At 35.7% G+C, this 16,442-nt stretch overlaps 1 protein-coding gene across 1 annotated transcript in view; it reads right to left on the bottom strand.

The window, feature by feature from the left end:
- Positions 1-16,442, bottom strand: part of EFCAB13 (EF-hand calcium binding domain 13) — a 331,371-nt gene that overhangs the window by 186,370 nt on the left and 128,559 nt on the right. Inside the window, 5 exon segments of the mRNA XM_058561286.1 lie at positions 189-332; positions 1,982-2,053; positions 2,956-3,099; positions 10,998-11,069; positions 14,657-14,800. Coding sequence (XP_058417269.1) covers positions 189-332; positions 1,982-2,053; positions 2,956-3,099; positions 10,998-11,069; positions 14,657-14,800 — 576 coding nt within the window.

Raw genomic sequence — 16,442 nt, 5'->3', positions numbered from 1 at the left:
ACACACTCATCCCCTATAGATCCTCCTTTGTGTGATGTTATTGAAAATAACTAGAGCTCAACAGAAGAGTAGGTAGAAAAAAGCCTTGGATATCCGTGAATCAGATAAACCCTTTAAGGAATCTTGAAAAGTTCAAACAGATGCATGTCAGCTAAGATAAAGAATACTTAGAAACATTAAATACTCACCTGTGAGAGCCACAGTCTTCAGTGTTCTTTCAATCACATCTTGGGGTAATGGAACTCCTAAATTTTTCATCATGGAGCCTAGGTCAACAGGATTGGCCACATTTTTCCTAATGGAGACCAGAGCTTTCAAAGGGCCTTCTATTTCTATATTCAAAAAAATATACAACATACGAAGTTTTAAAAAACACTCAAATATCAATAGCAGGCCATGAATAATAATAATAATAATAATAAACAGTAACAACTACTACTACTACCACTTATTGAGTATTCAATCTGAGCTTGCTAGGCACTATGCTAAGTGCTTTACATATACCATCTCATTTAATCCCCCCAAAATTCTGTGAGGTTGCTAAATATTTCCCTTATTTAATAAATAAGGAAACCTAGCCTTAGAGAAGCTATTCTGTCTAACCATATGCAGTTACTAAATGTGAAATCAATTTTTAAGTCCAGGGTATCTGATTTCATAAGCAGAATATTAACCATTATGCTAACCAAGTCATTGCAGATATTTAAATTTGAGATTTAAGAATGATTACATAAAAGAAATCTCAGAACATCTGCTTATACTTATCTTTATCATATCTGAAGCTAGGAATTCCATTAAATCTATGTTAACTAAGCATAAAAGTAATCTTCTTGCCAAAAATTGGATAACTGGTCACAGATTGATGTGACTATTCTCAATTTTTTTCATTCAGTGGATTCTTGTACCAACATATACACACAAAAATGTCCCCCAAATAATGGAAAGATTGGCACTGCTATATCAATACCAAAAAAAGGCAATATTTATTTGTGAAAGTATCATGTATAAATTATTCATTCAATTAAGTAAAAATTTTTAAATGTTGTATTATGATAAACACTATCATATCATAAACATTAACCCTGTAAGAAATTTGCTTATAAACCACACACCTAGGAGAGTTTTATAGGCCCCATTTAGAAAACCAAGTATTCAGGACAAAACATTTTGTCAATCGAAAAAACATACCATTTTGGCCACATCCTAAACACCTAGGCTCTGGAGAACAATTTCATTTTGTACCTACTTAAATTAGGCCTTTTGAATTTAGTTCAGCTTCAGTTTTGGAAAGAATCTGGAGGAAATTAAGCCATTTCAATTAATCTCAAGAATATGGGCTGCTCTAAGGAGACTGAGGGAATCCAAAATTGTTGTGAATTTACTAACCTAGGCTCATTTAGTGTAAACTTCAAGGAAACCCAGAAGTTGCACAGACATCTCTAGCAGATGGAGATGCCAGTTAATTGAATACATTAAAACCAGATTACATCCAACATCTCATGGCTAAGGGAGTGGAGTAATGGGAAAAATACCGTGGAGGAAGCCAACATGTTTCAACATGTTCCTATATGTTTCAATAGTTAATCTTCTCATGATAAAAATGATAAAATCCCATTTTAATAAAGGGATAATAAGATAGAAAAAGAGGAGGGAACACTGATCTTATTCCCACAGGATTTCAGTAAAATGACCAAGACATTGCCAATTGATGGCAGCCATCTTGGATCACAAACTTGGATACTAGGATGACCCAATCAAGATAGAATTTGTATATTTACCCTTTTTGAGTGATGGAAAAATATACTATAATTCCAGAAAATATAAGTCAAGTAAAGGTCGGGATCTCCTATTGATTCTTCATCCAAAGTAGATCTATTATACATATGATGTGCTTTACAGCATTAGAAAACTGTACAAATGCATATAATCAAAACTAAACAATCCCCCTCAAAATTTTTATTGTTAAAAACTTCTCACTCACTTGAACCTTTTGTAAAATATGGCGTTTGCTTCAGCCTTGTCAGGCAATCTCTTAAGTCCACTTTCCCTTCATCTGAAAATGAAACATAAAGGAATGAATGGTCTTTGGTCTAAAGATACAAAAGAATGAGGTCAGAAGATATGCATGCCTACTAAACCTTCAAAACCATAGTCCTATGATTTTCTAACTCTGATTCTGCTAAATACATCTCAGACCAACTATGTAAAAGAATGTGATTATGATGACTCTTGTGGTCTTTTATGTTGAAGACCAACGAGCATTTTATGGATTTTATACACACCTTAACCAATTCGGACTACTGTTTTGGTATGTTTTCTCTCTGATAGGATATTCTCTTACTTTTTCAGCATTACAAGTCCTACTATAACTACCTATGTTTTCACGGAAGACAATTTATCCACTAGAAGATAAGTACCATAAACCAAACTCAATCATAATATCTCAAGAAGACTATATATACTTATGAGCAAAGATATATTAATAAAAGAAATGTGCAATCTTTTGCTTTCTATTAGTCATACTTGGAACTTAAGAAGAAAAAGTACACCACAAGGCTCTGCATGTAAGCTAAACACCCCACTGACAGGATTCCAAAAACACCAGTGTAGTGCTTTGAGGATTGTGAGGAAATCAAACTGGTAGTGTGTTATCACCATACTAAGGCTTAGGCTTTTGTTTCATGGTCTTGAGACAGCTTCACAGCTCCTGACCAATAAGAACCCATGATTCAAACCTCAGGAGGCAAAGAAATAGGAAGAAGAGAAGATTATACTTCCCTAGGATAACTCAATATAAGTTTAATCCAAAACAAATTCTTACCCAAGCCTAATAAATAAAATCTAATGTTGTTAAACTTATTACATTTGATTCCTAATCACTCAGCTCTGTGGATTTATGAGTAAAAGTAAACAAGTTTTATACATAATAAATGACTCAGAAAAGGAAATACTTACTATCAACAGAAATGGATGCAAGCACCTCCTGTAAGTCTTCCTCTGGAAAACAAATCCCCAGGCCTTTCAACACAGATTTTACATCATCAACATCAATTTTTTCATTGGTGACTTTGTGTAAGGCCTTTGCAAGTTCATTAACCTCTATCAAGAGAAAATATTTCCAGTTTAGATACAAATTCTAAATAATTAACTTAAACCATAATTCAAAAAATTAGTATAGATACCTAACATTTTTTCTTTAAAGATGATACAGCACTCACCTTAAATACTATCTTGATGCACATATGTATTTAACTCTCATTTCATACATACATATAAAACAAAAGATCAATTATAAGGCAAACTCATAGTAGGAATTAAACTTTGGTATCTTTCTACCACTATCCATCCATCTCTGCTTCCCATGCTTCCCACATCCTTTCCTTGCGCGTCCAGTGTTCTCGCTGCTGCCTCCTGTTACTGCCGCCTCGATTTTTCTCTTCCCATACTTTCATTAAAATTTAACTTGTCTTATACGGACTCTCTTTTACTTAGGGCTGAGAACCTTGGTGTACATGATAACAGCTAATTAATCTGCTAATAGGATTGTTTTTTTAATAATTAGAAACTGTTAATGTAAGGGAGAGTTTTACCCCCATATGTCAGTCTCCTCTCTATTTAATAACAAACTCTTTAATAGTGGCCTAATATAGCTAATACCTTGGTACAAAAGAATGTCTTAATGGTAGGAATTTTTGATGCTGTGAAAGATCCTAGAAAACTTCTTTTAAAAGAGAGTAACTATACTTTACATCACTTTATAGAAGTAGTTATCTATTCTATCTAGGGAAAACCCATACTTGTTATATAATAATATAGTCAATCTAGATTTAGTACTTTGGGACCTGGATTTATAACCTTTTACTGTGATGATTGAACTTCCTAGGTACAAAGTGTACTGACACTGTCTTTGTATTCAGGTAAAAGTTTTCTGCCTAGAAATAGACATCTAGAAATATGGTAGCTATAGAGTAGTTAGTAATTCCATTATGTATTTGGGGAATAACAAACTCAGCCATACTGTAATTTGCAATGTTATAAAGTGGGTATTTTATCATTCAGCATTTGAGCATCCCCAAATCTATTCTGCAACATGAACCCTTTCCACTTAACTATTCCCCACAGACATCAGATTTATTCTCACATATGTCCTGTAAGGATGCTCGTCTTCTCATCTATAAAGTACATCTAAATCATCTCCCCATATTATTCCCAATCCAGCAACCAGTTCAAAGTCCAACTGATCCTTCAAGCTTCCCCAGACTATCATAGTTCATTCTGATATACCATTACACATAATAATTATATAATATCATTATATATAAGGTATATTCTCATTATACCTTAATAACTGTAGCTCTTATAGCCAGTGTCATATGATCTAGTATAAATACTATTTTCTAAATGTAAGTCTTTTTTCTCCAGTCTCACTATAAGCACCTTAAGAACAAGAACGTTGTGCTGTATTATAAAACTTCTGCAATCTCTACTGTGCATACCAAATGTACTCACTAAATACGTTACTCAATTATTGACTGTTCAGCCTTCTTCCTCCTCTGTTCCCTTATTGTTTCCATTCCTTTATCCTATTGTCAAATCTACCTACTATTCTATTTCTCCCCATTCTTTACTATTGAGCTTCTCAAATGAGTGGTCTATGTTTCTTGCCCCTATTTCATCACCAAATCTCTATTTTTTAAGCCCCAACAACTCTCCTGGAATGATACTACTTTATATTTGACTACACTTTTATAACTTAAGTACTTTTATGTGTGTTATTTCATTTGATGTGCACAAAAAAGTCCTGTGAAATACATAGGACAGGTACCATTATCTATAGTTAGATATATATATCTATATTTTACAGTTAGATTAAGTGACTTGCCCAAGATCATAACCAGGAAAACATTAGGCTACAACTGAAGCATTCTGATTCAGAGTACAATGCTTTTGGTATTACAAATAATAACAAATAACCTCTCAACCTCCTTCTTTGCCAAATCCAATAAAATTAGCCTTCACTGTCCTCTGCACAATTTGGGTAGCTGACCACCCACCGTTACTTCTTAATCAACCTTCCTCCCTCCAATTACAGAATTAGTACACGCTACGTGTTTAATGCTAAAATCACAGAAAACACATAAAAGAAAAAAAGGAAGGAAATCATTCAAAACTCCATCACCCAAAGTTAATCTCTGACAGCATTTTCGGTATGTGTCTTTCCAAAATTTTTACATTTTAATGGTGTTTAGTCTTAATTCTCTTTAACAGCAAGCTTTGTTTCACTTAGCAAAGTATACTGAACATTTTCCCTTGTCAACATATCATTCTATGAGCATTATTTTTAATGACTGCATAGTATTCCACCACATGGCTATATCCTTCCTATCGTTCTAAACTAAAACTCAATTGCTATCATAAATAGAATCCTGATGATGAATTTTCTTAGGCATACATCTTCTCACTAATTTTTTTTCTTAAAATAAATTTCTAGAATGATGTCAGCATCATGGTGGAGTAAGCTTGCCCCATTGAACTCTCCCCAGCTAAGATACAAGAAAAAGGACATTCATATACCAACAGAAGACATTCACACAACACAAAACATGTCTGAGAGACCCATGCAGCTGTACATCTAAGGCTGAAGGTGCTGGAACCCCCAGAGGAAGTGGAAGGAGGTAGAAAGAACTCCCTTCCTTCCCCAATGACAGCGACCCTGAGACCAAAACCACATGGCTCTTGGAGAGAGAAGGGGAGGGGTGGCCCTCCGCAGGAAAACTGTTATTCTCCAGGTCCCCTCACAGCGTGTGGGGAATTCCCTCATGGAGGGAACAGAACTGTTGCAGGGATGCCTTCACTGAGCTAGCACCTACAAGAGTAGATAGCGAGGGGGGAGCGAGAAGCCCCTGGGATCTGGGAGGTGAGAGTGAGCGCCCCTCCCCCCCACCAGGCACTTCAGCTCAGTGGCGCTGCAGCCTCAGCTCAGTGGTACTCTAGCTCAGCCGAGCTCTAGCCCCAGCGGCTCTGGCCAGACCATATGCCAGCCCCTGCCAATCTGGCCCCGGCCCCCACTGCTCCAGCCTGGATGCACACTGGCTCCTGCTGCTCCGGCCCCTGCTGCTCCAGCCCCTGCTGTTCTGGCCCAGAGGCATGCCAGTTTCTGCTGCTCCAGCCCCGGCTGCTCTGGCACCCACTGCTCTGGCCCGGCCACGCTCCAGCACCAGCTGCCTCAGCTCCAGCTGCTCTGGCCCAGCTGCGCTCCAGCGCCAGCTGCTTTGGCTGCAGCTGCTTCAGCTCAGCCACACTTCAGCCCAACTGTACTTCAGCTCAGCTGTCCGGCAAGAGCGCCTGCAGATCGTGGTGGGCTCAGAATACACAGCTCTTGACCCCCATCCAGTGGTGGCAGGTGGAAACCACAACCAGATATTTTCAGTATGAGGAAAACTAAGCCAACACCGTCAGGCACTAGGCAAAAATATATCAAATCTTCAGAACAGAAGGAAAATGACAAGTGCCCAGAAATCAATCCTGAAAGCACAGAAATCTAACCTAAATGACAGAGAATTCAAAATAGCTATCGTAAAAAAGCTCAACAAATTACAAGAAAATACAGATAGACAATTCAACGAAATCAGGAATTTCTTCACCAAAGAGATTGAAACTGTAAAGAAAAACCAATCAGAAATATTGGAGATGAAAAACACAATGAAGGAGATAAAGAAAAATCTGGAATTCCTCAAGAACAGAGCTGACAATATGGAGGAAAGAATTAGCAATATTGAGGATAGAAATGTAGAAATTCTGCAGATGGAGGAGGAGAGAACTAAGACTAAAAAGAAAGAAGAAACTCTCCGAGAAATATCCGACTCAATTAGGAAATCCAACATAAGGATTATAGGTATGGGAAAAAGGAGCAGAGAGCTTGTTTAAAGAAATAATAACTGAGAACTTCCCAAACTTGGAGAAAGAACTGGAAATATCAGTGAATGAAGCCAATAGATCTCCTAAATATATCAACATGAAAAGACTTTCTCCAAGGAATATAGTAGTAAAACTGACAAGTCAGTGACAAAGAAAAAATATTAAGGGCAGCTAGACAAAAAAAATAAATAAATAACATACAAAGGAATTCCTATCAGGCTCTCAGCTGATTTCTCAAGAGAAACTTTACAGGCTAGGAGAGAGTGGAATGATATATTCAAAATTCTGAAAGACAAAAACTTTCAGCCAAGAATACTCTATCCAGTGAAAATTTCCTTGAGATATGATGGAGAAATAATAACTTTCCTGGATAAACAAAAACTAAGGGAGTTCATTGCCACAAGATCTCCACTACAAGAAATGCTCAAGAAGGTCCTCATGCCTGAAAAAAAAAAAAAAGAGAAAGGGGATACAAAGCTTTGAACAATGAGAAAAATAGGTAGACAAAACCAGAAAAATTACAGCTCTCTATCAGACTGGGTCAGCAAACAATTATAAAATCAAAGATTAAGATAAGGAAAACACCAAAAATAAATAAAACCCCATCACTTTAAATACAAACTCACAATACAAGATCAAATAAGTTGTGACAACAATAACTTAGTAGGGGAAGAGGTATGGGATCAAATGGACTTAGTCTAAGGTAATAAGAGGCCATCAGGAAATGGTCTCTTCCATGAGATTTTTTATACAAACCTCACAGTAACCACTAAACAAACAATCAGAACAGAATCACACACAATAACTAAATAGAAAACTAAGAGAATCATCATACAGAACTACCAAACTGAATGGATACTCCAAAACACATGGGATGAGAAACAAAGCAAATGCAAAAGAACCAGAAAACAAGCAATAAAATAGCAACATTAAGCCCTCATTTATCAATAATCATCCTAACTGTAAATGGAATGAATTCTCCAATCAAAAGACACAGAGTGGCGGGATGGATTAAAAAATAAGACCCAACGATATGCTGCCTCCAGAAAACACATCTCAGCTCCAAAGGCAAACACAGGCTCAGAGTGAAAGGATGGAAGACAATACTCCTAGCTAATGGCAAACAAAAAAAATTCTGGCTGCACATGCTCTGCATCCATAGGCAAGTTACTTATATACTATGCACAATCCTTCTCACTTTACCTTAAGGAGATCAGAGTTAACTCAAAGATTAAAAAAACAATCAAAGCAATGAAACTGACTAAATAGATTACGAATCTAGGCTACAAGGCCTTGGTCATGGCTTTTTCTTCTCTATATTGTCCCTGAGATTTATTTACCCTGACGTTTTTCCAGCTATTACCTCCACGAGGTAATTACGTGGCCAAATTATATCTCCAACTCTCCCAAATTTCTATTTTTCTGTGTATTCTCTGAGGTACCATCATTGCTACAAACTTGAAATAAATGTTTTAAACTGGATTCATTCCTTCATTCACCTTAGTTGGAAACCGTAGTTGCCTTTCTGTCTTTAATTTCTGTTTCTCTCTAACCTCAGTCACCATGACCAGTTTTTTCCCCTTTTAGCATCTCTCTCATTCATTTTTTTCTTGCTAGTCCGACACTTACCACCCTTGTCCAGATCCTCATCTCCTCAGGCCTAGATTATTTCCAAAATTTTCTAAATATTATTAAATACCACTCTTTCCCTCTCTCAATCCAATTTCCACACAGCAAATAGAGTGATCTTAAAATTGATCATGTCACTCCACTGTTTAAAAACAGTTCATTGGCTTCCATTATACTTTGAATTAGACTCAAATTCTTTACCTTTACTTTTATTAAAGACCTTGAATAATGTGGTTCATGCCTGTCACTACAACATCATCCTTTGCCAGTTTTCTCCTTTTCTTACTAGACTCCAGCCACAGTGGTCTTTCACTCTCTTAAATATAATACATTGTTTCCTACCCTATGACTGTTCACAGCCTCTTTCTTCTGTCTGGAAGATTCTTCTTCCAACTCTTCTAGTAGCTGATTTTTTCTCATCCTTTAGGTTTCAGCCCAAATGTCACATCTCAGAGCATGCTTCCCTGGCCATCCCATCTAAACTAAGTCACTGCACCTTAATTCTCTACCTCATCCTTGCACATTTTCTCCTTAGCATTTAGCACAACTTGTAGTTGTTTGTTCATCTGTCTTTCTTCAATAAGATCTCTGGGGTCAGAAACCATGTATTTACCTATCTTGCTTGCCAGAACAGTGCCACTCACTTGCTGAATGAATGAATTGAATAAATGGTCTTCCTGTTTCTAGTATCTCCTTAATCCAATCCACTGTTAAATCAATCTTTAGAGCTTAGCACCTGACACTCTCTTGCCCAAACATACTGAGACCTAACTATTTTGAGCCTAACATTTAATATCCCCTCCAATCTAGACCCACCAACTATCTCTCATTCTTCATCTTTCAAATCCTGCCTTCCTCTCTGATCTTTTCTTCCCTTCTAATCTATAGGTCTCAATGTTTTCTTGCCTTCCCTCTACCTACCTAAATGTTACCATTCTTTCAAAGTCTTCCTCCATTTTTTCATAGGAATCTCAACTTCACCTGAACTCCAAAAATAATAAATACATATCACTCATTGGATCTTGTAGTATATTAGTCATATTTTTTTATTTTATATAAATGGCCTATATTTTCCTCTAGACTTTAAGATTCTCATGGCCTAACTCTGTCATGCATATGTTGTGTTCAATATATCTGCATTATGTGTGATTGTGATAATATTAACCTGTAACTTACAGTATAAAATTAATTTTTAAACTAAACCATTAAATTATAATACAGTAAAAATAAATCTCTGCACTTGGAATCCAACACTTGCTTGCTGTGGGCTCCTAGGTAAGGTACAATCTCTTTGGGCTTCATTTTTCTCATTCTTTAGGCTTCATTTTTCTCATTCTTTATTATAAGACACCTACTTAGGGTAATCATAAAGAATAAATGATGTGAAATAAATTATGTAAAAGTACCTGGTGAAACATCAAATACTACACAAATGTATTATTATTTGCCAACCATTATGATATTATTCAAAACCAAACAAAATAAAATAAATCTTTAGAAACTGTGAAATAAAACTACGCACAGTTTCTCCCCTAAGATACCTTTTATACTGAAAATAAGAGTTGGAGAAAAATTTTGGTAAATTCATAAAACATTAGATTATTAACTCATTTTTAAAGCGAGTTAGAACTTTTCAAAGTTATACTCAAAAGTTAGGGAGACATTTCATAGAGGACAGCCATCACACGATGCCACAAAATATTTCTTGGTGCCAAAATCAAAAAGACAAAGATTCAAGTTAGATGGATCACTGATCCCAATAAGTTAAATATATATATTTCCAGCAGAATGAGAATTCACATATTCTCTATGCAACTGTAAAAAGGAATGAGAAAGCTCTTTATGTTCTGATATGCACAAATATCCAAAATATATTGTTAAATGAAAAAAAAAATCAAGGATACAGGATGATGTATACATTATGCTTCCACTTATGTAAAAAATTTGTGGAAGGATAATATATATATATTCATATTTTCTTGAATGTTCATAAAAATCTCTAAGTATTACATACATAAGAATCTAAATACAGTAGTTAGTTATTGGGGGTAAGAGGTGGGAACTGAAAGAATAGAAGACCAGTTTGGAGGGAGATTTTTACTGTATATTTTTATATACTTTTTTATTTATGATCCGTGTGAACGTATTATCTAACCAAAAAACTTAAATTTTTTAAGTAAAGCATTTTTCAAGGTCTCGTATTTTTGGCATCCTTGTTAGAAGACATACTATTTGCTTCAATTATGAACTTATAAGTAATGTTAAAAACTAGATTTAAGTGAACATAAGAAACTCACCTTCATTGGAACTCCTGAAATACTAAATGTGTACCAGTCATTTAATCTAGTAGCATATTAGTTATATTTTTATGTAAGTGTACCATCACTTTTCATTTATGGTAAATATTTCCTATATTGTAAATGTGTATAAAACTTCCTAATTATTCTCACCTCTAAAATCTTGAAAACGCTTATTGCTCTTCAATGCTAAAAGGGCAGTCTTTAGGGAAACATCTCCCTTTTCTGTAAAGACAAAAATAGTACAAAGATAAATTAACAAATTGAAGAAACATAAAGGACTTTCACAGTGAGCTAAATTGGTTCACTTACTGCCCCCTTAAAGCATCTTAAGATTTTCTACCTCTATAAACTTTTGTCCAGAATGCTATCCACTTCTCTATCTATCCAAATCCTATTCATGTCAAAACCACTCATAAGTCTAGTTTTCTAAAAGGCCTTCCCTTGAGCCTATATTCCCCTCTAACTACTGTTTTTTTTTTTTCCTTTCCTTCACAACCTAATTTCTAGAAAGAAATGTTTTTATTCATCATATCCTCATTCACATCTCAAACTGCTTGCTATCTGGCTTTCACCTCCCCTGAAACTGCTTTTATCAAGTTCACCAGTTAAATATTTATTACCAAATGAAATGAACACTTTTTTTGTCTTAACACTTTCCTCCTTCAAATTCTTTTTTCTCTTTCTTTTGTCCATACAGCCTTTTCTTGGTTTCCCTGCTACCATTCAGGTTGCTTCTTCTTAATGTCCTTTATAAACTATTTTTTCTCCACCATTACTTAAACGTTAGCATGCCCCAGTGTTCTGTCCTTGGCCCTCTTCTCATTACGCTCTATATACATTTTCTGAATGTTCCTGTAACTACCAACTGTATGTTGACTCCCAAGCATCTATTTCCAGCCTAGACTATTGTCTACTGCACATCTCCAGCTCTATGTCCAGGAGCACCTCGAACACAGATAGCCTAAGCTGAACTCCTCATCTTTGCACTAAAACCCAATTCTCCTCCTGTATTCAGTATCTTATTAAAAGGTATCACCATGAAATCAGTCTCCCAAGCCAGAAATCTGTTAATCATCCTCAATTCCTCTCCCTCTCCCTTCCCTAACTTAATCAAACAACGATGAAGTTCTGCCTCCTAGATCTCATATCTCCTCCCTTCTTTCCATCCCTAGAGCCAACGTCTTAGTTCAACACTCATAATTTTAACCTGGATTATTGCATGCCTTCTAAAATGTCTCCTTGCTTCCAGTCTTGCCCTCCTTCAGTCCTTTCTCATCACTGCTATCAGAATGCCCATCATAAAGTGCAAAATCAATCACGTCACTTGTCAACTTTGAATTCTCCAATGACTCCCTAGAGCCTTCAGGATAAAATTCAAACTCTTCTGCTCAGATAAAAACAAAAACAAAACCCTTCTTGATCTCTTCTTGACCATACGGCCACTTCATTTCCCTCTTTCTCTTTCCTACTATGCACCACCAAGTCAATGGTCAAACTTTGATTCACATAAACATGAACTGCAAAGCTTGTTGAAAAAAATACATACACACACACGCATGTACCTTGGCCCTGATGCAGATGTTCTGAAGCAAGAGATCTAGAATGAGATCAAAGCATCTGGGGTTTTAACAAATTCCCTCGGTAATTCTGATGTAAATCAGTCTGAGATCCACTGGTGTAAGTCCTACTGGACTACTTAAAAAGTTCCTTGATTTCTCCACGAACTTTGTTCTTCTACACTTTGCACATACTGAGCATTCCTTCCTAATCCCTTCCAGTCCCCTTCCCTGCACTCCCAATTCTTAGCTAGTTCCTACTCATATTTCAAAACTCAACTGCAATGTCATCTCTTCCAGGAAGCCTCTTCTGACTACCCTATCCAACCCTGTGTGGGTTAGGTATCTATTGTATATGTTCCCATAACACCCTATGTTTACCTCTATCATAGTATTTAACAATCAGTGTTCCCACTGTTATCTCAATAGATTGTAAGCTCTTTCGTCTTTATATGTTTAGTGCCTAACAAGCAATAGGTGCTAACTAAACTTTCATTGAATGAATGAAATAGCTCTCCCCTGAACTCTTAAACAGCTCAGTATCATCACTTGTGTAGGAAAAATTTAGTCTTTCCCCCTGTGTTTCTCCTTTACTCTTACAGTACTTTCACGCTCACATTTCTGACACTAGATGTGTGGGGTTTTTTCCCCACAGCAAGCAATTCTCTGCCACACCAGCTGAGTGTTCTACAATTTAACTCTATTCTGACACTATGTACCTGGAGATAGCATCAGATCCCATAGGTTAAGGGCTCAGTTCCACGAGACTGCCCCCACGCCCATTTCAGATGCCAATCGAGAGTAGTAGATGCCCAGGTTACCCATAACTTCTGTCCAACTTAGCTACAAATTGGGGGTTCCCATGACCTCTACCCCTTGGATTCAGTTATTTGCTAGAACAGCTCACAGAACTCAGGGAAACACTTACTTATGTTTACCAGTTTATTAAGGATAGGATAAAGGATACAGATGAACAGCCAGATGAAGAGATACATAGGGTGAGGTCTGGAAGAGTCCTAAGCAAGACTTCTCACATAGGCATGGTCAATTATTCACTCCATTTCCAGCTCCTCTTCCCTCTTGGGAGAATTGGGGGTGGGGCTGAAAATTCCAAGCTTCTAATCATGGCTTGGTCTTTCTGGTGACCAGCCCCCATCCAAGAGACATCCAGGAGCCCACCCAAGGTTGCCTCAGTAGAACAAAAGATGCTCCTAGTGCTCCTATCACTTAGGAATTTACAAAAGTTTTAGGGGCTCTGTGCCAGGACAGAGAATGAAGACCAAATACATATTTCTTATTACAAATCACAATACCAATATGCCCTCTTGGCACAGTCGACAGCACGACTCATAAATCACAATATCACATCACTGTTTCCCTGGCAATTACTCAAACACTGCCATGTAACAGTGCACATTCACTGAACTTTTATATCCTATATTGTCATATGCCCTTTTGTTGTTTATATCTTGTCTCACCAGCTAGACCAAAAGTTTCCTGAAAATGAATATTTTATATTTATTTGATTACATTATTTATTACATAACACCTTACATATAACAGGCACTCAAGATCAGGTCTGCCACATAGAGCCATGCAGGTCATGCACTGCACAACACCAAGGGTTGCTGTTTACACAGATGACAATGTGCCCCAGAAGTTGTGCTATGCAGTGGCCCCCGTCAATATGAATGGTGAAGCAATGCCAAAACCCATTTAATAACATAAAAAAGAAAATACTTTTAGGAATTGATTTTAAATTAATAAAAAAAACATAACAATTAGCAAAATTTGAAATTTATATATTGTTTTCTCTGAAAGCTATTAGGATTCACATTCAACCTCGTGCCATAAACATCTCATGCAGAGGGGAGAAAGTCCTCCCTTAGTCTCTTCCTGGCTAAAACAGTTTCACTTCAGCACAATCTTCTCAGAAAATTCCATCACCTTCCCTGATTTACACAGTGGATGCTAAAAACATACAAACAAACAAATATACCCAGAAAGAATCAACATAGGATACTTCATGGGGCTATAAAAGCCAAAAACAAGAAAAAAATCTTACTAATCATTTTCAAAGATTTTTCTATCAAGATAAATTTAAGATCTCAGTAGACTTGCTCTGTTAGAGTGTTTTTTCCATTAGGATAATAAAGAGAAAATTGTTGGGGAGTGATGAACAGAGGATAAGGAGGGGAATAAAAAATTATCATCACTTTATTCAGAAAACCAACTCATAGTTATTATATATACCATCAACATCAACCATTTTCTCTAACATCTGGTGTTCTTCAGGCTTTACAGAAACATTGAGGTCATAAAGAGCATCTTTCAAGTCATTAACTTGAATTCTGTTGCAGCTCATCACGTTGACATTATTGAGGGCAGTGTGTACATCTGAAAGCAAATAGGGATTCTGTAAGTCACTTAATACCCTTTGGGAATAATTTTTTATTTTCTACACTTCTGAACAATAATGTACCTAAAATTCTACACTATTGTTCAAATATAAATCTCAATTAACATTACCTCTACGATTCCAAAATTAATAAAATTAGCCAAAAATTCCTTTATTCCAAGCATTTCCCTGAGATAACCAGTTTTGTTTCAATATAAAAAAAATTAAGTTGACTGAGTTTTTTTATTTAGCTGAATAAAAAAATCAATTTTTAAAAATTAAAATACAGCCATTATTGCATCTCCTTAGGGAAATGTTTAATTTTATATCAGTGAGATTGATTTCAGGGCTTATCTCTGTCTATATGATACTGCCCAAATTTCACAGTATAACAATATTAGTCCTGAATTTTTTTCTACTTACATATTTTGCTGCTCCATTCATTTTTTGCTTATATCTCATAACTTTTTACTCTCTTATTAAAAGTTCCCCCAAAAGTGTGGGAGTATTAAGGTTTTCAGGAATATATTGTGCCTAAAAGTAGAAATGGCCTTGATTGTTTAACCTAAAATATACCTATTTACAAAGGTCAAAATCCACAAAATCTGTAGATGAAATGTAAACTGTAGAGCTTCAAGGTTACAGGGGATAGATGTAAAGGTTTTTCTATGAAGAAAATAAAAATACTAGAGGTTCTCTCAAGTTGAAGCACTCTGCATTTCTCCCAGGTCTTATCTAAACCTCTAGGAGATTTCTCCTCTAAATAAGTTCCTTAAGATTAGAGCCATGCCTCTAACTGCTTTATCAATGAGTCATAGAAATCATCATATACTCAAGGTCACTGTTTGGATCATAATCTCCAGTTTACCTAAGAGAATATAAGAATATCTTTTAAAAAGGAGGCAAAGTACAGAAACACAAAAGAGTTGTAGAATTAACTTATTAGATAAGACATTTTCCAATAAATCTTAGTTCGTGAGCCCTCTAATTTCTCCAATAACTCCCAGCATGATTTTTGTTGAAATTTACAAAATGATCCTAAAATTCATATGGCAATGTAAAAAACCTAGAATAGTCAAACCAACTTTTTAAAGTATAATAAAGTTGGAAGACTAATACTACCTGATTGATTTCAATGTTTAATATGAAGCTACAGTAATCAGATAATGTGGTATTAGTGTAAAGATAGAGAAAAGATCAATGGAATAGACTGAAGAATCCAGGAAAGAAAAAAAATATATATATATATATGATTTTCTACAAAAGTACAAAGACAATTTAGTGGAGAAAGTAGAGCCTTTTCAACAATGGTGCTGGAACAAATAGATATCCATATGCAAAAAAAAAGAACCTTGATCCATACTTTACTCCATATACAAAGATTAAATCAAAAGGGATACTATGCCTAAAATGTAAAACCAAAAGCCATAAAACTTTTAGAAGAAAACATACAATAAAACTTTTGTAACCTTAGGTGAGGCAAAGATTTCATACAAATGACACCAAAAGCCCAATCCATAAAAGAAAAAAATTTATTAATTGGACCTTATCAAAATTAAAATTAATGCTCTTCTAAAGACACTGTTAAGAAAATGAAGAGACAAGCAAAAGATGCAGAGAAAATATTTGCTAAGTATATAT

This window comes from Diceros bicornis, chromosome 18 (assembly GCF_020826845.1).
Source record: "Diceros bicornis minor isolate mBicDic1 chromosome 18, mDicBic1.mat.cur, whole genome shotgun sequence".
NCBI lineage: Eukaryota > Metazoa > Chordata > Mammalia > Perissodactyla > Rhinocerotidae > Diceros > Diceros bicornis.
This window is presented reverse-complemented; position numbering and strand designations above follow the sequence as displayed.